The sequence below is a fragment of the Aethina tumida genome, chromosome 3 (genome assembly GCF_024364675.1).
Source record: "Aethina tumida isolate Nest 87 chromosome 3, icAetTumi1.1, whole genome shotgun sequence".
Taxonomy (NCBI): Eukaryota; Metazoa; Arthropoda; class Insecta; order Coleoptera; family Nitidulidae; genus Aethina; species Aethina tumida.
In genome coordinates this window covers 22983989-23003518 of record NC_065437.1, presented here as the reverse complement: position 1 = coordinate 23003518, position 19530 = coordinate 22983989, and the positions used below count along the sequence as shown (strand labels likewise).

Genomic DNA, 19530 nt, shown 5'->3' with positions numbered 1-19530 from the left:
TTAACATCTTATTAAAGTATAAACTTATTTCGTTATATTTATATATCCCGAGATAAAATTTAAATGCATCTCTCGTAATTATGAGGATTTAGAATGGATTATAGTTATCAAAATTTATATTTACAATTCGATTTATATCAGAAATCGATACTCTAAGCCTTTAGTATCCTTTTAGTGGTGAAGCTATTATTATTACTATTATTGTAATTTATTTACATTAAATATTTTTAATCAAATTATGGTAAGATTTTATTATATTAACATAATAATTAAACATAATTATACATAATATTTTATGCATCTTATTATTTTTTGGATAATAAATATTTTATGAATATTTTCAAATTATTCAATGACGGTTATTCTTAAGAAATTATGGGACATGGAAAATACATATTAGAATGGTACAAAAACAATGGCTGTTTGTCATGTTTGTGTCGATCGATGCCCTTTATATTGGAACTTTTATTTAAAGTAACGGCGAATTTGAAAATATAAATAAAACTAGAAATGCGCATTAATGTTCAAATTTGTGATAAATATGTATAAACGTGTGTAAGTTTCTGAACGGCGATCCCGGTCTCGAAGATTAGGAAGACCAAGAGCGACCTCCAAAACTTAATATTGATAAATTGTAAGTAATTGAAGCTGCTACTACTGAAACCATACGGGAAGTTGCTGAAAACCTCATGCTGTCTCGGATTCCATGAAACTATCTTGATTTGGGTCAAAAAATAGATTTTATAACAAATGACGTTCGACACAACGGTTGGACCATGATAGAACTCACAGTCGAAATATTGGACCAAAGAAAAAAGTCTAAAACTGGCCATTTTAATGTTATAAAGTTGCTGTTTGAAATTTGCCATTATTTTTGCATCAGCCTAATATTTTCAAATATATTTGCAGCATGTACATGAAAATAATTCTCAATTTATTTTAAGAATCAAACATTTTTAAATAGAATTTGTCATATTTACACATCAATATTGATATTATCGTTATATGGTAGATATATGAGATCACATCATAATCATTAATCATATTAATTAAAATTACTTGCTAATCTTTTGCTTAAATGAATTCTCAGGAATGAATTTCGAAATGTTTAGATAATATATACGATAACAATAAATAGTGGAAATGGATTTGTCGTGTTTTTGCATACCAAATATCCCAGAAATATTAAATTTATGATTGTTGCTTTTTCCAGCGGGAGTGCATTTCTATTCACATTGGGCAGGCTGGTTGCCAAATTGGAAACGCCTGTTGGGAACTGTACTGTGCAGAGCATGGTATCGGGCGCGATGGACGTTCACTAGAATCTGGCACTGAAAAAGCTGCTGACGAAAGTTTTGGGACATTTTTCAATGTAACGGGAAACGGTAAATATGTACCGAGGGCGATATTTTTAGATTTAGAACCTACCGTAATTGATGAAATTAGAATGGGTGACTACCGCCAACTATTTCATCCTGAACAACTCATAACTGGAAAAGAAGATGCTTCTAGCAATTATGCTAGAGGATATTTTTCTATTGGAAAAGAATTAATCAATTCTGTGATGGATCGTCTCAGAATTCTTGTTGAACAATGTACAGGTTTGCAAGGTTTTCTTATCTTCCATTCATTCGGTGGAGGCACTGGATCAGGATTTACATCACTTTTAATGAATGAATTGTATCTAAACTATGGAAAAAAATCAAGATTAGAGTTTGCTGTTTATCCAGCACCACAAATGTCATCCGTTATTGTAGAACCATATAACACTGTTCTATCCACCCATGCAACCATGGAACAATCGGACTGTGCCTTTTTGGTAGACAACGAGGCAATTTATGATATTTGCAAAAGAAATTTGGATATTGAAAGGCCTACTTATACTAACTTGAATAAACTCATCAGCCAAATAGTTTCATCAATAACTGCTTCCTTGCGGTTTGATGGTGCTTTAAATGTTGATTTGAACGAATTCCAAACAAATTTAGTTCCATATCCCCGTATTCATTTCCCATTAACGGCATATGCACCCATAATTTCCGACACAAAGGCATACCATGAACAACATAGTGTGGCTGCTATTACTAACGCATGTTTCGAACCACATAATCAAATGGTCAAATGTGATACTCTTAACGGTAAATATATGGCTTGTTGTCTCCTTTACAGAGGGGATGTTGTACCTAAGGACGTGAATTCAGCTATTGCTGCCATAAAATCCAAGCACAATATTAATTTTGTTAATTGGTGTCCGACAGGATTCAAAGTTGGAATTAACTATCAACCACCCACAGTTATACCTGGTGGTGACATAGCTAAAGTACCACGTGCGGTCTGTATGCTCTCCAATACTACTGCCATTGTTGACGCTTGGGCTAAAGTAAATCGTAAATTTGACTTGATGTTCAACAAGAGGGCATTTGTTCACTGGTTCGTGGGCGAAGGAATGGAGGAACATGAATTTATCGAAGCTAGAGAAGATTTGCATGTACTCGAAGCGGAGTATAAAGAAGTCGCTCAAGATGATTATGATGATGCAGAGAGTGAATATTAAAGATTTTAGTCTTTCTCTACATTCTTCCTCAAGTCACTATAATATAGAGTAGTTTCTGTGGTGGTTGATAAAGGTATATTAAAATTTAAATTGCGTATTAATAATGTTTATTACAAAGTTAAAACAAAATACAAAATATATAAAATGTGTTAATATTAAACTATGTATAAATAAAATAAATAAAATAAAAACTTGTTTAATTTGCTACGATATCTAAAGGATTTAGATGGATCATGACCTCCTCATTGATATTAGTTTTGCCATTGTTATTATACTCAACATTTGCACGCACAATAAAGTTTTTAGGTAAACAAGTTTCTGAAGTACATGTAATTAGATTAAAAGCAATGTCAATAGTTTTCCCTTTGGCACTATTCATTTCGGGTACACTTACAACCATATCAACATTTTTCAAATCACAGCCACTATTTGGTACACACGACCAAGTAGCGTTTGGTACATCAACTATCCATTTTTGGGGAGCATCTTGGGTCAACCCCAGACCGTCTTTGAAATTTAGTTTAATACTCAAAATAATTTTCCCCCCTTTAGTATTTACCGATAATGGTTTTATTTGTATAATTTTGTATTTGGATTTATCCAAAACACTAGATTCCTCACTTATTTTTAAGTCAAGTTTATCAATTCCAGTAATATTTTCATTGTCATCTAATTTGAGAATTTTGATCTGATGGTTATTGGTATCAGCTAAATACACCTTGGAACCATCGACGCTCACGCATAAACCAGCTGGTTCGTTGAACATATGCAGTTGGCCGTCAGTTGTGTCGTTAAGTGGTACGGAAATTGTTGTTACATGATTCTTCTCAATGTCAATTTTCTTGATTTTGTGATTGTATGTATCAGCAACAAAAATGCTTTTTTCATTTCTAGACATTGCTACGCCTAAAGAATGTTGTAGTTTTGCATCGAAGAGAACTCCATCCTTATCGCCAAATGCAAACAAATTCTGAAAAGAAAAAGTTACTTGTGTATTTTAAAAATTCACAATTTATTTTATGTTTACTACTTTTCGCTTGACTTCTGATTATTTATAAAATACTTACATATGGATTTCTATCCCCTCCAACAACAGGCGACACTTTCCCATCAACTAACGATATTTTTCTGATACTAGAACTCTCGCTGTCCGCCACGAAAACCTCTTTAGCACCACTTGAAATCGCCAAACCCGAAGGTTGAGCAAACGCAGCCGCGTGAGGATATTGGTTGTTTTTGTTCTGTTCAGCTCCTGAACCCACGATAGCTACGCAGGTGCCTGCTTGGTATTTCTTGTTCTTCCACCAAATGGTGTCTTGAAGAAACAACGCCCAAATCTGATGGGTGCCAGCCATTGCAATTATTAGTACGTGATATTCCGGTAGATTATCGGTTGCTGGGGTGGTGTACAGGCAGAGATCCCATGGAGAAGAAATTATCTGTTTGGTCCACAAATTGCCACCACTTCTATCGTGGCCCTGTGCCCCATTGCCCGCTATTGTTTCTACTTTATTGTTGTTAAGGTCAACCTTGCGAATCGCATGATTTTCTGTGTCGGCCACAAACAAGATGGTTTTATTCAAGAAAACCAAGCCTTGCGGATTGTTAAACTCGGCGTCCTCCAAGCTTCCGTCTTTGAAACCCAATTTCTTGCCACCAATTTGCTTGAGAATTGTTCCGTCACCTTTTATTATTAATATTCTGTTGTTGCCAGTATCGGATATGGCTATTACTTCGTCATTGTTTTCATCCACGAAATTGGTGATTTTTCCGGGGAAAAGTAACGGCCCCTTTAAATCGGGAAGCAGATGATATGCAGATCTGAAAGGCAACTTGTGATTGGATATTTGCTTTTTCTCTTTATAATAGTCCAATGCTTCTCTAATATAAATAAGAAGATCATCTTTATTTCCTTCTCCCATGCACATAACCAAAGGATTCCCATTGGGACCCAGCATGAGTAGAGTAGGCCAGCAGTGGACGTCGCAATTTTTCCACATCAGGGAATTGTGATCGTTTACCACCGGATGTCCGATGTTGTAACGCTGAACGGCGGCCAAAATGTTTTTGGAAATTTTTTCGTTTTCAAATTTTGCACTGTGAACACCAATCTACAAAATAATAAGTGATTTAAATTGACTTTTGATTTTAAAGAAATTGAATTTATGAATTCTGGTTGGGAAAAAACTTGAATTTATGATGTTTTATATACAACAGTTTATTTTCAAGATAGACAGTGGCGACCAGAGAAATAACATAAAATTTAAGACATTTCATAAAAGGATTTAATTCAAATTTTGCCCAATTAGTATTTAAAATGTATTTTAATATCCTAATTTTTCCTTTTTTGTCACACATCTAAAAAACTTATAGACGGACAAATTGTAATAATCGGTAAACGAAATCTTTTATTATCTACTAGACAAATAAAAAATGAAATGAGTCATACAATGTTAGTTTCTAGCAGAACAGACGTCGACTGAATGAATAAAACTTCCAAGGATGTATTTACATAAACAAACTGTTGGTTTTGAAAAAGAATATTCAAACAAGACTAAAGTTTGCATAAATGTGTGTAGAGTATTTTGGAGTGATACAGTTCAATAGAATATGATCAGTAAAGAATATGTTGTAAAACATAGATTTTTATGCATGAGAATGATGGTAATGTGTGTTACTTTTCTGGGCACTTTTGTAAAGCCTAATATTTATTATATTCACAAAATTTTTAAAGTAAAACTTGTAGATATTTTGTAACAATCATTAGAGTGGCTAAACACATCTTAAAAATGTAAATGTAAATTAATGAATAATTTAGGAAGGTCTTGATGAAATACACTGGTACAAATTTACGGATAAAGAATTATTGTTTCTATACATTTAAATTAATATAAACATATTTCTATCATTAGATGCTACTATTTAAAGGAAAAAATAAACTATAATGGATGTGCAAAATATGTTACAAGAAATATCTAAGTAGTAAGTAATATAAGTTATATGTGAATTTTACTTCCTTTACTTTAGTAGTATAGATACATATTATATACATAAACCACAAGATAAAAAAATGATATTTTGAATAAATTGTTAATTGTAATGTGGATTGTATCTTTTTTTAATTGAATGCATGTATTCTGTTGCTCTTTTAAAAACTACTGATGTAACATATCATTCTCATAATATACATTTTTTATTAAATAGATATTCATTATTGTTATTTGTAATTTTTATAATACATACCACAACTAACCCATCTTCAACAGAAAACACTTCTTCGATTTCCCTCAGATCAGGTATTATATGCATACAGTTTATGCAGCAATAAGTAAAGAAGTCCAGTACGACTATTTTACCTTTAAGGTGTTTCTTTAAAAAGAGTGGTTCAGATACATTAAACCATTCAAGCCCTAAAAGTTGTCGTACAATTACTGTGAACACAAACACATTCGTGTCTTACCTTCAGCAAAATCCTGGACAGGAGGATACTTGACATTATCTAAATATTCCCTTACTCCTTTAGTTTGACCTTTTTCTTGTATGTATCTATTTATAATCGATTGTGATTGCGATAGAACTTCCTCAGAATCAGAATCCATGGTCCTAAATCTTGAGAAAAGTCGATTTAACAAATTCAAATTGCGAAACTTTAATATGCGGGAAGACATACGTACTGGTTAGTGTTTAATAATGAACTGACTCGCTAGAAAGAATTATTTTAAAGTCTGTATAAGGAAAATCACATAACAGGAAAATTATATGTACAAGTGAGTAACCTACTAAAACTATCAATGTTGCCGGATTTCACTATTTGTTTCACAAGAAGAGATTTTAAAATTATGTTATATATATTTAATCTTTAGACGCAAATTCTAAATATTTATTTAATGGTCAAATCAATAAAATTTAATTGCTTTTAGATGTTATTTGTAAATATTGTCAAGTATGTTAGAGAATCTATTTCCATAAAATATATTTTATTTTCATTTATGCTCCAAAATACTAGGGTTACATAATTCCGAAGAAATTTGTATTATATTATTATAATATTTCATATGTATCCTTTAAAAAAGTCTCAATTGATTTGTGCAAAAATAATAAGAATTTAAAATATTGAAATCAGTATGTGTTGTGAATATGACACATTACATTTTCAACGTAAGGATATTCCATAATAAAATACAAAATATAACTATCATATATTTATTAAAATAGGCAGTATTAGTCTAAGATAAATAAAAAATTTTATTTGAAAAGTATAGTCTATATATCTATTCGATTAGAGATCACAATAGAACGCAAACCAAATATATACCACAACTATCAACATTAGAAAAAATAATATGTATATACATGATTAACAATAACATATGAAACTGAAAATTAAAAAAAGATTAGTCTCGCGTCGTTCGGTGTTTGCTCCATAGGGCAATAGGGGCATTTCATTCTGCAAAAAACGCAAATTCCATTATGTTCAGTATATTAATTATTACAAACAAATACTTACTTATTGCCATTGCATAATTTATTAAGAGCATCTCTAGAGATGACATGTCCACACACTAATCTCATGGGCGGATTATTTTGAGTTGATTGTTGTCGTAAAATAGGACAAGCAAACATTGAGTGATATCTATTTTCATTACCAAAATCAATTTCAATCTAAAAGAAAAACAATTATTACAAATGGAGATAATAAAAGACATTGGGACATACTGGTAATTCATCCTTTCCACTCCATATACCCGAGACCTGTCTCTGTATCATAACTTGTTTAATGTTAAGCAAAGCAGGAATGGCAGTGGCACCAGCATTTATGCAAGTACTCAATGGACTGTTTACAGAAACACCAAGTAGTTGACAGGCATCTCTGGTGAAGGTTTCATAAATCTCAATCCACATTTCTTGATCTAGTAAACAACTGTAAGGTGAGCTAGTTATTCCGTTAGGAATGTACAGGAACATTCCCATCAAGGTTTGAATATCTGAAGAAAAATTAAATAGATAAATGTTAAAGTATATCAATTAATTACTTACCTTTCTCATGTCTTCTAACAAACTTGGAAAAGTGCATCCTGGCATAACAAATAGCATCAGTTTGATGTGTGGGACCTTTCCTGAGCAATTCTATAAACTTTAATCTGTGCAACATAAACTCTAATGATGAATTGTGTTCCTCCAGTTCTGTATGATGAACTGTTGCCCAGGCAAGGGCAGGTTCTAAGTCTTTATTTCTCAAGCTCTCAAGTATGTGATTGAGTTGGGCAAAGGGCTCTTTTTGAACAACTTCAGGCACAATATTGGCCTCAGCTGCCAATGCATCTGCAACATCGTGCAACCCCTGTCTGTAAAAATGCTGGCAAATAACCTTATTAATTAAATCAATTTTCTCTGATGTATTAAAGACATCCTCGCGACTTGTAGCGGCAAAATCAGATACAAAATTCCTGTCAATGGCCTTTCCAACCTTTGATACTGTACTGTGCAAATCTCTGTGGTCAGTGGCTAACCTGGAAACTGTTTCTTTCGCCTTTGTCATTGTGTTTTTCAATAATTCCGTCTGTATTTTCGTCAACACATGGTTTTCGGGTGCTAAACAAACAAGATAAAAATACATGTCTTTGTTTGCGAGGTAGCGTAATTGTGGTACTTACCATTTTGTAATTCTTCTTTTAGCGATTCCACCTGTTTCATTAAGTCGGATAGAACTCTTTTTGCATGGTCGTTTATTACGTCAAATTTAGAAATTACTTTATCAACCTCTTTTTCAACAGCTAAACAAGCTTCCATGTTTATTATTAAAATGTCAAATATAGTATTTGTCACTTTCTTCTTCTCCTCTTAATGAGGTCACTGCCACCAACATAAGATCTCTAAAATGATCACGTTATTCAAATTTTTAAATATGCTGACTTAAATGATTTTCGTTAATAAAATTAAATTTTTGAGTAAATATCATAAACAAATTTTTGAAGAAATTACTCATTATTATTAATTAATGTTTTTACGCCTGTCAGCATACAACAAGTGATACACGCACACTGCTCGACAATAATGTTATAACTTTATTAACTTCTTCATAAAATTTCTTACAAATTATTCTTTAAACTTATTAACCATTGACTATGAAAACTGTTAAAAATAATCAAGGCAATTACCATATAATATTTTTGTTCACAAAAACACTTTTATTTATTAAATAGGTTAAGTTTTTATCTCATATATTTTTCTATTAATAACCTTCGCAATAAAGAATCTGAAACTTTTAATCTGAAGTCAAAGATATATTTGTCTAGTATCACAGAATAATATTATGAGTGTTATTCTCTGAAATTAATGATACATTTTTTATCCGTGATATTCCAAAGTTTAAAATAAAATTTTATCACTTCCTAAAAGAAAAGAAATTCAATAATGTAAAGAGTGCCTTTATTGCCTAATTAATATTAAAAAATATAACACTTTAATTTTAATATTCATCATGCTCAAATGGATGATGTGGATGTCCCAAGCCCCTGAAACAAATTAGTCAAATTAAATAATAAACACACCTAAAGTCAACTTACGCCGTCATTGGGCACAATCTTCCGTTGCAGTCAAAGCTGTCCAAATATGCCATATCGTCTTTGGACAATGAAAAGTCGAAGATTTCAAAATTTTGTTGAATCCTAGACTTGGTGACGGATTTGGGAATGGTAATTATACCACGTTCCACTTGATACCTTAACAAGATTTGAGCTGGCGATTTCTTGTATTTGTCAGCTAATTGTTTTAGTTTTGGATCTTCCAATAAATGTGGATCATCTGGCTTAGCCCATGGCCTATCTGGTGAACCTAATGGGCTGTATGCGGTAATAGTTATACCTTTAGTTTTGCAGTAATCAATAAGTTTCCTCTGGTTTAGGTATGGGTGGCATTCAACCTAGAGATAAATGTTAAAACTCTGTGATAATTTTATAATGTTTCATATATTTACCTGGTTTGTAACGGGTTTAATTGTTGCAATTGAAAGAACTCTTTCAATTTGCCTCTTGTTAAAGTTTGAAAGGCCAATTGATTTAGTAAGACCTTTTTCGCAAACACCTTCCATACCTTTCCAAGTTTCCACATAATCAACATCACTGAAAATAATTTGGTCTTTGTCATCCTTTGGGAAATTGTCACCACCTTCCTGAATAACATCGACATGAACAGTTTTATATTGAAATATTTAACATCAGCAATTTACCTGATAGCCCAAAGGCCAATGTACCAGATACAAGTCTAAGTAACTGAGTTGCAAATCACTTAAAGTTTGTTTAATCGCTTTTTCCACTAAGTTTTGGCTATGATAGGTATTCCACAACTTGCTAGTTATGAAAAGTTCTTCGCGCTTAACTACGCCCTCCTTAATTTTGGCTGCAATTGCATTGCCCACTTCCTTTTCATTTGCGTACACATGGGCGCAATCGATGTGTCTGTAGCCAATGTCAATGGCATATTTTACTGCTTGTTCCACTTCTCCAGGCTTGGACTATCATAATAACATTATTATTAAATTATATAAAAAATAAGTTCTCTTCTTTTACCTTCCAAGTTCCCAATCCAAAGATGGGAATGTCCAAACCATTATTGAATTTCACTCTAGGAATGGCCGACATATTTTTGTCTTCGTCGTTTGTTATCAACTACAAGTGAGTTAAAACTATCATTCAACTTATAAACGTTTCTTATCTGTAGATAATATTTACATTTCGTTTTAAATTAGAAATTTAATTAAAATTTTAAATGAAATGTAAATATTTGATTGATCTTAATTAAAGTAAATTGCACTCCAGAAAAGGTTACAAACAGATATACTTACCAAAATGTAGATAAAAATGTAATAAATGTAGCAGGTTATAAAAAACAGTTCACACTACTTAGCAAGCAGTATATATTTATTTTCAATTCGTATATGCGGATGGAATAATTAATGAAATATTCTGATTATTTGTAGATATGTTGTAATTACATACGTCATTCCTTTTACTGTTGATAATTTTGTTAAGATAATTCGAATATTGAAATAATAACAACTGTGTAAATGTTACAATATTCCAGTAATCGTAATTAACTTAACTTACTTAATTGTAAAAATGAGAAATACCAGCAAAAGTGTTTTGCCAATAACCTTAATGGTACAGATATACTTTCTATATATATAAGTAAGTAATTAAGTTACAGAATATTGTTATTTTACATCTTCTAAGATGGAAAGGGTGTCCTATACTGGTTGGCTGCTATGAATATTTCGATATCATAGTTGAAACTTCATTGATTGTCCTTTTTTTAAATGTTGATTATCGCAAAAAGAATTAATTTATGTTATTAATTTATATAATACTATTTTGTTATATCTTCTAAGATGTATAAGGTGTTCCATACTGATTGCTTGGCTGTTATGAGTATTATCACAGTTTAAAACTGACTAATTGTCCAGTTTTTTTTAAACGTTGAATGAACACATTGTAATATTTCTGAAATACTTACAAAAATTGACAATTCGCAGATTACGAAAAAATATAATTTTTATTAATTTTTTTTTATTTAATAACGAATATTTTAAAGGGCAAATATAATTTTAATTTATTCAATCTTAGCATATATTAAACGCAATCGCAAAGTGTTTTTATGAAGTACTTGATATTGGAAAGCAATCAATCTATTGTATTTACTCTACTGATAAACTGCTTGCAAACAATAACGATAAGTGTTACATTAAATTACACAATATTACTATTTTAAGTAATTACCCTAATTGTGTAATGGGTGATATTATAACCCATAGTAAGTACTTACTATTTTTGATATATTTGTATTCACTTCTCTCAAATATATGCCCTTTGTCATTGAAAAGGATAATATCTTCATCATGAACATTTTTGGTTCGCCAATAAGTTTAAGATGATAAGACATATGTCAGTCAATAATGTCAAATTATAATTCATATGTAAAATTTTCGTTACAACCATAATGTATAATAATCAAGAGGATGAATACAAATCTAATACAGATAATCCAAATCCACAAAATGAAGACTTGAATAATAATAAGAGAAGATTATTCGATCAAAATGAAATACTCCTGCAGGATTTGAACAATCTCAATTTTGAGTTGCAGGAGTTGAAAAAATTGACGTCGCCAAATACTGAACCGCTAACCGTAGATAGACATATTTTGAATATAAGCAGTTTTCCACCTGAAAATGTACAGCCAGGAAACGAGAATCTAACAACGGCCATACAAGATTTGGAAGAACTTTTACAGAAAATTCGTACGGATTCCCGTCATCTGGAGGTAAATAAAACAAGCGTTGAAATTAAAAAATCAATTAACGACTTGACAGTGCCGATGGATATCAAGGATGGCTCACCTAATGTCATTAAAGTGGAAAGTAACGATAACAATGACTCGTTAAGAAATAAAATAAACGAGCTCAATGCTAGAATAACAAAACTAGAAGTCGAAAATACAAAATTAAAATTTCAAAATGAACAATACATGGACGATTTGGAACGAGCCAAGAAGCAACTAGTGCGTACTGAAGCGGAGCTAAAAGACTCAGTTTCCAAGAACTGGGATCTGGAGGATCAGAGGGAGAAGTTCAGACAAATCATAACGGAAATTGAGAACGAAAACATTAAGATTAAGAAAGAAATTATCGAAGAGATGAACGAAGCGAACAGGGCTAAGAGAATTTTAGTTAGTACAGAGAATGCTCTGCAACACGTCTCTGAAGCGTTCGAGAACAAAAGGAAGGAGTGTATGAAATACATCGAGGAAATAAGCAAATTCAAGAAACAGTTGGCTAAATACAAGGACCGTACAAAAACTGAAAATACTTAATATTAAATTACGTTTATAAACATTTCAATTAATATTAGTTGGCATAATGGCAAAAGAATTTATTATATGAATGTTTCGTTAAAATTTTTTTTATTAATGCAAAATGTAATTTGACAAATTAAATAAACGTTGTCCAGTGGAAATTTTTAGATGGGCTGTTCAATAACCAAGTTAATTTATGATCCAATACATACTTAATTATATGTAAAGGGCAATAAAATTATATATTTATTTGCAAATATTGGTTTATTCAAAATATGTATACACTAAGGTATTTCCACATAGTAACAGATTTCAAATAAAAAAATTAATGTAACATTGATAAAAATTCAAAATCAGATAAATAAAAAATCAAATACAAACAAATTATGAATAAGTACATAGTCCCAAATTCTTATAGACACTACTTACAAAACATTGATAACTTATCAGCAGACTTTTTATCCATATTATAAATTCTGAAATATGATATAATTAAAACCAAGATTGGCAGTTACGTAACTTCCATTTCACAATTAAGTATAAATAAATAGTGATCAAATAAAAAAATGGATAAAATAATGTTTGAAGATAATGGTTATGAAGTGTTTTCTTCTGTTATTCTAGAAAGTACACCAGAATAACGTGAGGTACGCAGTACTTACTCATTGACCTATATATTAAACATTATTAGGCCGTTAAATTTATTATCTCTTCAGTAATTTTCCGATTCCATTGGGATAAAACTTGTGTTAACCGAAGGCATTACTCCTCGTAAATAATTCAATTGAGTATGATTCATATCTGGATATGGAAAAATTTCCAGTACTCATACACTCAATAATGTTATTGTGTCTCAATAGCATATTTGAATAATTAGCAACGAATTCTAATCTCGAGACATTCTTATTAATGTTATCATAGAGTAGGAAACACGTGAATACACAGTAAAATAAACAAGAGCTATTTTTATCATTTTTCAAAAAAGTATGGTCCAAACTAAATTTAAGCCATTTTTTGGAATAACAATGAATTAAAATAAAATAAATATGAATCAAGTTTAATAGAATAAATTTTTAATTTACCTGTTTCCTTTTAACTGTCTACTTTTATTTTTAAAAATTCTTGGAATTCTGTTTGGCAATTTTCTTTAATGAAATCGATGGTACCATGAAGTCTAAAAAGCACTGTATTATGTATGAAAATAATAATATTGCTGGAAAAGTTGTACAAGAATAATTAGTTTATATTAAATTATGTTGGAATTTCATTGTAGTGAACTAATTAAGAAAATACTCAGTCGATGTTCAGAGGTTGTTCACTCTTTAGAACGTAGGTAAAAATACACATCAATGAAATTTGTATGTTTATTTCATTAACAAACACAATTTCAATACGGGAAATGTTATTAATACATTTAATTTTTTAAAAGCTTATCGTACCTATTAAAATTGGTTAATAGATTTCAACAAATCTGTTAATTTAGAATATTGTTTCAAATGGAAATATTTGCAATTAACAGCATCCTATGTGGATACAAACAATAAAATGGATGTGGAAACATCCACTGGCCTTGAAAACTGTATTAATCAATAATGTTTTAATTTAGAAATTCGGTATTATATATTATGTTATATATATTAAATATACAAATTCTTACTTTAGTAATATGTCAGTGTTGATGTGTATCAATTAGTTTTGCGTAATATTGTACAATATTGTATATTTTGCTCGTTTTATCTGTCAATTTAATTTATAAGCTGTTTGACATGCGTAGAAGTACAATTTACCGGCAACATATAAAATCGCGGCCCGGTAACCTTAAAAACATTCTAGAGAGTTCGTGGTTGAATAAAGTTGTGTTACCTTGAGTAAACGATTAAAAATGGTACAAGTTCCAAGAATCAAGTTCAATAACGGATTGACAATTCCTACATTTGGTTTGGGAACATGGAAGGTATGTATAAAAATTTTATGCATATTATTATTATATAACATTTATTTATATACATTTTTGTGTTATTGACATTATATCTATTTCTGATTTGGAGCTACAAGTTCCTGATGTTCAGTTATAATTTCAAGGACAAATTATTTTTTAATAGTACGATTAACATAATAATATGTGTGTATAATATATTATTTTACATAAATTAATTTATAATTTTTTAAATATTTTTAATTTTCTGATTTATTTCAGTCGTTTTAATAAACTATATGAAGTTTCCGCATACTGGTCAGAAATAGATATAAATGTATCGAAAGTGATTTTTGAGTTTGAAAATAACATATTTATACGTTTATAACATATATTTCCATTAATTGACTCTATATATTTGTTATATTTTGGCTGATAAGAGTATTTCTTATAAGATAAGAAAGAGAAAAACTGACTAAAAAATTTTTATTTATGCATATCTTTTTTTTTTGAAAAAATTATAATAATTTTATGTCATATTATATAAATTATTTACCTTAAAAAATATTTTCAAATAAATTGTTTATTATATATTTAAAATTAAAACCTGAATTTTAAATAAATAAATTTAATTTAAAGTAAAGTTTTTCACAATTATATAATGTGCTTATTAAATAATCTTTAGCTAAGATTTTTTTTCATTAAATTTAAGATATTTATTATTGATGTATGAAATATATGGAAAATAGTATTTTTCATAGGTGACCGTGTTAAGTCGAATATTATATTTGGTAAATTGGGAATTACGTCACAATTTTTTGAGTGAGTGAGTGTAAAACTTAGTTTATAGAAACAAAAGAATTACCAATTACGCCCACTATTTCAGATGATAATATTAAATGTGTGGAATTATAAATTATCGTTATTTCTGTATTAAATAGTGTTTAAAATATCATAAATTGCAAGTATTAAATTTCTATATGTCGCAGCGCGGTCAGGATTATCGGCCATTTCGAATATTAAATGACACGCAAATAGGCCTTTCAATGTAATTGAACTAGAAGGTACAGGATTATAACTAATAGTTAAACAATTAGGAGTCGTATGAAACGCGGTGATCCCGACGGTTATGCCAAGCCGAGCCAAGACTTTTACACAAGTCTCCTCTACCGTCATCCTCGGTTCGAGTATCATCCCCTGCTTAGCACTTCCGCTGATTCCACCCAAGTACAGTGGTTGATACTGAATTAGCCTACATTACCATTTAATGTTAATTAGAAAATGTATCTTCTAATCAAATGTAACCAAAATAATATTTTATTTAAAACAATTATTCTATATTTTTTCCACAATTATTCATTTTGTGCCTAAATCAAAATAATTCCTACTTAAATAAAATTTTAAATAAAATTAATGGGATGTATCCGCAAACCATAACGTTGCTTTTAGCTGGTTTCAAAGTTTTTGTAGTGTATCTAATTCAGTCCACACTTTTATTTGAAGGTCGAATACGTATTTAAATATATTAAATACTACCTTCGAAGTTTTGTTCATTCAGCTAACGTATGGTTGCTCTACTAAACACACAAATATTAATTCATTTTTATATGCCTGAAATACAAGAAATGATATCTTTTCAATTTGTTTGTATATAAAAGGAGTTAGAACGTTTTCTTAATGTGGTTTTACCTTAAGTTTTTAGTAATTTCAGGAATATTTACACTATTATATTCTTTTATTATTATTATTTTTTTTTTCTCAGCAGCGCGTTGTTTATTTATTCCCACTGAACGTGAAAAGTACCAATAAATATTTTTTATAGTTTGTAACTGAAACTATTCAAAGTATTACAATATCATAAACAAATATATTGTATTACTCTACTCTACTCTATGTGAGTATCAGGTATTATTTTCTTATTAAATTAAAATTAGATTATTATTGAACATATATATGCACATATATATGGTAACTATTATTCTTCTTATACAGTCTAAACCTGGTGAGGTGGGTCAAGCAGTAAAAGATGCCATCGACATCGGCTACCGCCACATTGACTGTGCTCACATCTACGGTAACGAAAAAGAAATTGGCGATGCCCTTAAAGAAAAATTCGCTGATGGTACCGTCAAACGTGAAGATCTTTTCATCACCAGCAAACTGTGGAACACCTTCCACAGACCTGACTTGGTTGAACCAGCACTTAAAACCACTTTGTCCAACTTAGGCCTAGAATATTTGGACCTTTATTTGATTCATTGGCCATTTGCTCTTAAGGTAAGATAAGAATAATGAGTTTGTTTCCTCTATTACATTTAATATTTATTGTAATTGCAGGAAGGTGGAGACCTCTTCCCCACTGGTCCAGATGCTTTCAGTGACGTTGATTACGTAGACACATGGAAAGCCATGGAAGAGGTAAACAAGAAAGGCTTAACTAAATCTATTGGAGTTTCTAACTTCAACAAGAGGCAGATTGAACGTTTGCTTCAAAACTGTACAATCCCTCCACAAACCAACCAAGTAAGTATTGTTATAATACACAATAACATAATGCGCAAATGTTGTTTTTAAACAATTTCTAAAATATGATGTTTGTTCTAGATTGAAGTTCACCCCTATTTGACACAAAAGAAACTCATCGAGTTCTGTAAATCAAAGAACATCACAATCACCGCCTATAGTCCCTTGGGATCCCCAGACAGGCCATGGGCCAAGCCAACTGATCCAAAGTTGTTGGATGACCCGAAAATTAAGGCTATTGCTAACAAATACGGAAAAACTACCGCCCAAGTTGTATTGAAATACCAAGTCCAAAGGGGTAACATCACCATTCCAAAGTCAGTAACCAAGTCCAGAATTCAAGAAAACTTCGACATTTGGAACTTTGAATTGACTGCTGATGATATTGCTTTGATTGATACCTTCGATTGCAATGGTAGAATCTGCCCGTACGAAGACGCTAAAGCCCACAAAGATCACCCATTCACCAATGATGAATATTAAATGGAACCACGGATACATATACTTATGCTGTTGTTATAAGTGTTCACACATAAATTATATACAATGTATATCTTTTTAATAAAGTTAATATTATTGAAAATTTAGTGTTTCAATTTTAACTATTGTCAAGTACGCATATTACACTATCTTTTAACCATTGTTACTAGACTCGTTTAATGCCTGTATGTGAAGTTATTCTTTAAAATTAAATTTAATTTTAAATAATAAATAACATTTTAAATATGATAATGTTCAAGGGGCCACAAAGAGCATATAAAATAGATTTGACTATCTAACATTTTTATATAGATAGGTGAAATTTGTTATGTTTTTCGAAAATGATGCGGATTGTTTTTGCCTAACGTTCCATCAAATATTTACAAATTGAGGACCTACATTTTATGAAATGCTTTAAAGAACAAATTGTTTTTGGTTGTCCGTTACACATACAAAGATCCATGTGCATTAATGTAATAAAAATGAAAGTTTTGAATGATAATACTTTTTCAGTTATTTAGCCATATGCATGGTGCATTTAGTAAACAAAAAGTTTTTTATGTTAAATATATTACATAATAATTTGATAAAACTACATCTGTATCTATCTTGTCTATTTTTGAACCTTTGAAATGTACGTCCTTAATTTGATTACATTTTTGCTTTAAATAATTTCCACTAGGATATTTTGGTTCTTTGTTCAATATTAAATCCATTATAGTTTGGGTGTTTGGTGTGTGGTCCCATAATAACCTTCAGTAAAATGCCATTGGCACCTGTTGTAAAACACAATAATGGGAACACAATTCCTGTACTAGGTTTGGGAACTTGGAAGGTAATTATTTTAGTTTATTTAGCAATCATGTTCAATAGGCAAATAAATTTAAACTTTTGTACACTTTATTCTACAAAACCAAAAACTAAAATTCGTGAATATGTGTATATACTAATTAAATTAACAAGAAAAATTAAAATACTTAATTTAAAAAACGGAGATAATATTATGGTAATTAGTTCACGAATTAAAAATTTCTTATTATTTTTTATATTTAGCTAGTTTAATATTTTATCGTGTCAAAATAAATATTTATTTAATATTTAAATGGTCTGTGTGATACATTAATTCTTGTCGCACATTAATATTAATATGTAGCGTAATTTTACAATTCTAGGTCAATAAGTATATACTTTTCCTGATTTTCATATCAGTTAAGTAATTGTAAATATAAATTTATTAAAACAATAACAGTGCTGGATTATAAATTTTAAATTTAAATTAACTCGATAAACTGTCAAAGAAACAAATATTTTATAAATATTTTTAGTCAAAACCTGGGGAAGTTACACAAGCTGTAAAAGATGCTATCGACTGTGGCTATAGACATATTGATTGCGCCCATTTTTATCAAAATGAAAATGAAATTGGCGAAGCTATTAAGGCAAAAATGGCCGAGGGTGTGGTAAAACGAGAAGACTTATTTATAACCAGTAAATTGTGGTGCACTTTTATGAAATGGAATTAGTTGAACTAACACTGAGATTGATTTTGAAAAATTTAGATTTGGATTATTTGGATTTATATTTGGTGCATATACTAGTTTCATATTTTTAATGTACAGTTAAGTCTTTAACAGGAAGCCCTTTAATGCCTTTGGGTCCAGATGGAAAAATTGCAATCTTTAGCGATGTAGATTACATTGACACTTGGAAGGAATTTGAAAAGCTTCTTAGTAAAGGTTTAACAAAATCTATCGGAGTTTCCAATTTTAATAAAAGGCAGTTGGAAAGACTGCTCAAAAATACCACTGTTGTTCCTGTAACTAATCAGGTAAATAGATGAAGTCCATTGATTTCCATTCTTTATAATGTTTTTATTTTAGGTTGAGTGTCATCCCTATTTGAATCAGAAAAAACTTCTAGACTTTTGTGCTTCAAAAGACATCACCTCACAGCCTACAGTCCACTGGGTGAAATCAGTGAATAAAGGAAGAATTCAAGAGAACATAAATATTTTTGATTTTGAATTATCTGCTCAAGATATTGCCATAATTAACAAAATTGATTGTAATGGAAGGCTAATACCATTTTCTGAGTAAGTTATATTAGCATTTTTTATTGTTACTGTTTAAAATTTAATGGCCCATTTTTTTATTTTAGGGCTCACGGACATAAAGAACACCCATTTGAAAATGATGAATATTGATACTTT

The 19530-nt window shown here is 30.3% G+C and overlaps 5 protein-coding genes and 1 pseudogene across 9 annotated transcripts; 3 read left to right on the top strand and 3 right to left on the bottom strand.

Moving 5' to 3' along the window:
• Positions 1–415: 415 nt before the first annotated feature.
• Positions 416–2555, top strand: LOC109596985 (tubulin alpha chain-like). Its single transcript, XM_049964214.1, has 3 exons — positions 416–430; positions 1214–1579; positions 1970–2555. The coding sequence occupies exons 1-3, from the start codon at positions 416–418 to the stop codon at positions 2552–2554; spliced, it is 966 nt and encodes a 321-aa protein (XP_049820171.1). The 3' UTR covers position 2555.
• An 89-nt stretch (positions 2556–2644) lies between these two features.
• Positions 2645–6362, bottom strand: LOC109596991 (NHL repeat-containing protein 2). 3 transcript variants are annotated; one of them, XM_020012612.2, is made up of 5 exons: positions 6229–6362; positions 6015–6163; positions 5798–5964; positions 3622–4665; positions 2645–3524 (listed from the first exon to the last, which is right to left on the bottom strand). In XM_020012612.2, the coding sequence occupies exons 2-5, from the start codon at positions 6151–6153 to the stop codon at positions 2751–2753; spliced, it is 2124 nt and encodes a 707-aa protein (XP_019868171.1). In that variant the 5' UTR covers positions 6154–6163; positions 6229–6362; the 3' UTR covers positions 2645–2750. The 3 variants fall into 3 exon arrangements, with proteins under 3 accessions (XP_019868171.1, XP_019868172.1, XP_049821650.1); XM_020012613.2 differs by having other exon boundaries at positions 6225–6318; XM_049965693.1 differs by having other exon boundaries at positions 6015–6317.
• Positions 6363–6741: 379 nt separating this feature from the next.
• On the bottom strand, positions 6742–8574 carry LOC109596994 (E3 ubiquitin-protein ligase RMND5A). Its single transcript, XM_020012615.2, has 6 exons — positions 8565–8574; positions 8209–8394; positions 7592–8146; positions 7271–7539; positions 7062–7216; positions 6742–7001 (listed from the first exon to the last, which is right to left on the bottom strand). The coding sequence occupies exons 1-6, from the start codon at positions 8572–8574 to the stop codon at positions 6938–6940; spliced, it is 1239 nt and encodes a 412-aa protein (XP_019868174.2). The 3' UTR covers positions 6742–6937.
• A 392-nt stretch (positions 8575–8966) lies between these two features.
• Positions 8967–13563, bottom strand: LOC109596987 (aldo-keto reductase family 1 member B1). 3 transcript variants are annotated; one of them, XM_049965722.1, is made up of 6 exons: positions 13486–13563; positions 10123–10221; positions 9783–10067; positions 9531–9725; positions 9121–9476; positions 8967–9069 (listed from the first exon to the last, which is right to left on the bottom strand). In XM_049965722.1, the coding sequence occupies exons 2-6, from the start codon at positions 10192–10194 to the stop codon at positions 9024–9026; spliced, it is 954 nt and encodes a 317-aa protein (XP_049821679.1). In that variant the 5' UTR covers positions 10195–10221; positions 13486–13563; the 3' UTR covers positions 8967–9023. The 3 variants fall into 3 exon arrangements, with proteins under 3 accessions (XP_049821679.1, XP_019868166.2, XP_019868165.1); XM_020012607.2 differs by lacking the exon at positions 13486–13563 and adding an exon at positions 11375–11470; XM_020012606.2 differs by lacking the exon at positions 13486–13563 and adding an exon at positions 10398–10490.
• A 639-nt stretch (positions 13564–14202) lies between these two features.
• LOC109596988 (aldo-keto reductase family 1 member B1) lies at positions 14203–17424 on the top strand. The gene is made up of 4 exons (XM_020012608.2): positions 14203–14357; positions 16311–16595; positions 16656–16841; positions 16923–17424. Exons 1-4 carry the CDS (start codon positions 14286–14288, stop codon positions 17322–17324), a joined length of 945 nt encoding a protein of 314 aa, XP_019868167.1. The 5' UTR covers positions 14203–14285; the 3' UTR covers positions 17325–17424.
• Positions 17425–18033: 609 nt separating this feature from the next.
• On the top strand, positions 18034–19524 carry LOC109596984 (1,5-anhydro-D-fructose reductase-like; annotated as a pseudogene).
• Positions 19525–19530: the final 6 nt, after the last annotated feature.

Excerpts from the sequence above, each read along its gene's own strand:
- LOC109596991 (XM_049965693.1), bottom strand. The coding sequence starts at position 6,222 with ATGTCTTCCCGCATATTAAAGTTTCGCAATTTGAATTTGTTAAATCGA. Across the intron at positions 5,965-6,014 it reads TGTCCAGGATTTTGCTGAAG|GGCTTGAATGGTTTAATGTA; the intron begins GTAAGACACGAA and ends GACAACTTTTAG. Across the intron at positions 3,525-3,621 it reads GAGGGGATAGAAATCCATAT|AATTTGTTTGCATTTGGCGA; the intron begins GTAAGTATTTTA and ends TTTTCTTTTCAG.
- LOC109596994 (XM_020012615.2), bottom strand. Across the intron at positions 8,147-8,208 it reads AAAAGAAGAATTACAAAATG|CACCCGAAAACCATGTGTTG; the intron begins GTAAGTACCACA and ends TTGTTTGTTTAG. Across the intron at positions 7,002-7,061 it reads AAATTATGCAATGGCAATAA|AATGAAATGCCCCTATTGCC; the intron begins GTAAGTATTTGT and ends CGTTTTTTGCAG.
- LOC109596988 (XM_020012608.2), top strand. The coding sequence starts at position 14,286 with ATGGTACAAGTTCCAAGAATCAAGTTCAATAACGGATTGACAATTCCT. Across the intron at positions 14,358-16,310 it reads TTGGTTTGGGAACATGGAAG|TCTAAACCTGGTGAGGTGGG; the intron begins GTATGTATAAAA and ends CTTCTTATACAG. Across the intron at positions 16,596-16,655 it reads ATTGGCCATTTGCTCTTAAG|GAAGGTGGAGACCTCTTCCC; the intron begins GTAAGATAAGAA and ends TTGTAATTGCAG.
- LOC109596987 (XM_020012607.2), bottom strand. The coding sequence starts at position 11,455 with ATGTTCATGATGAAGATATTATCCTTTTCAATGACAAAGGGCATATAT. Across the intron at positions 9,477-9,530 it reads TTAAACCCGTTACAAACCAG|GTTGAATGCCACCCATACCT; the intron begins GTAAATATATGA and ends ATTTATCTCTAG. Across the intron at positions 9,070-9,120 it reads AGATTGTGCCCAATGACGGC|GGGCTTGGGACATCCACATC; the intron begins GTAAGTTGACTT and ends AATTTGTTTCAG.
- LOC109596985 (XM_049964214.1), top strand. Across the intron at positions 1,580-1,969 it reads CTGTGATGGATCGTCTCAGA|GAATTCCAAACAAATTTAGT; the intron begins ATTCTTGTTGAA and ends GTTGATTTGAAC.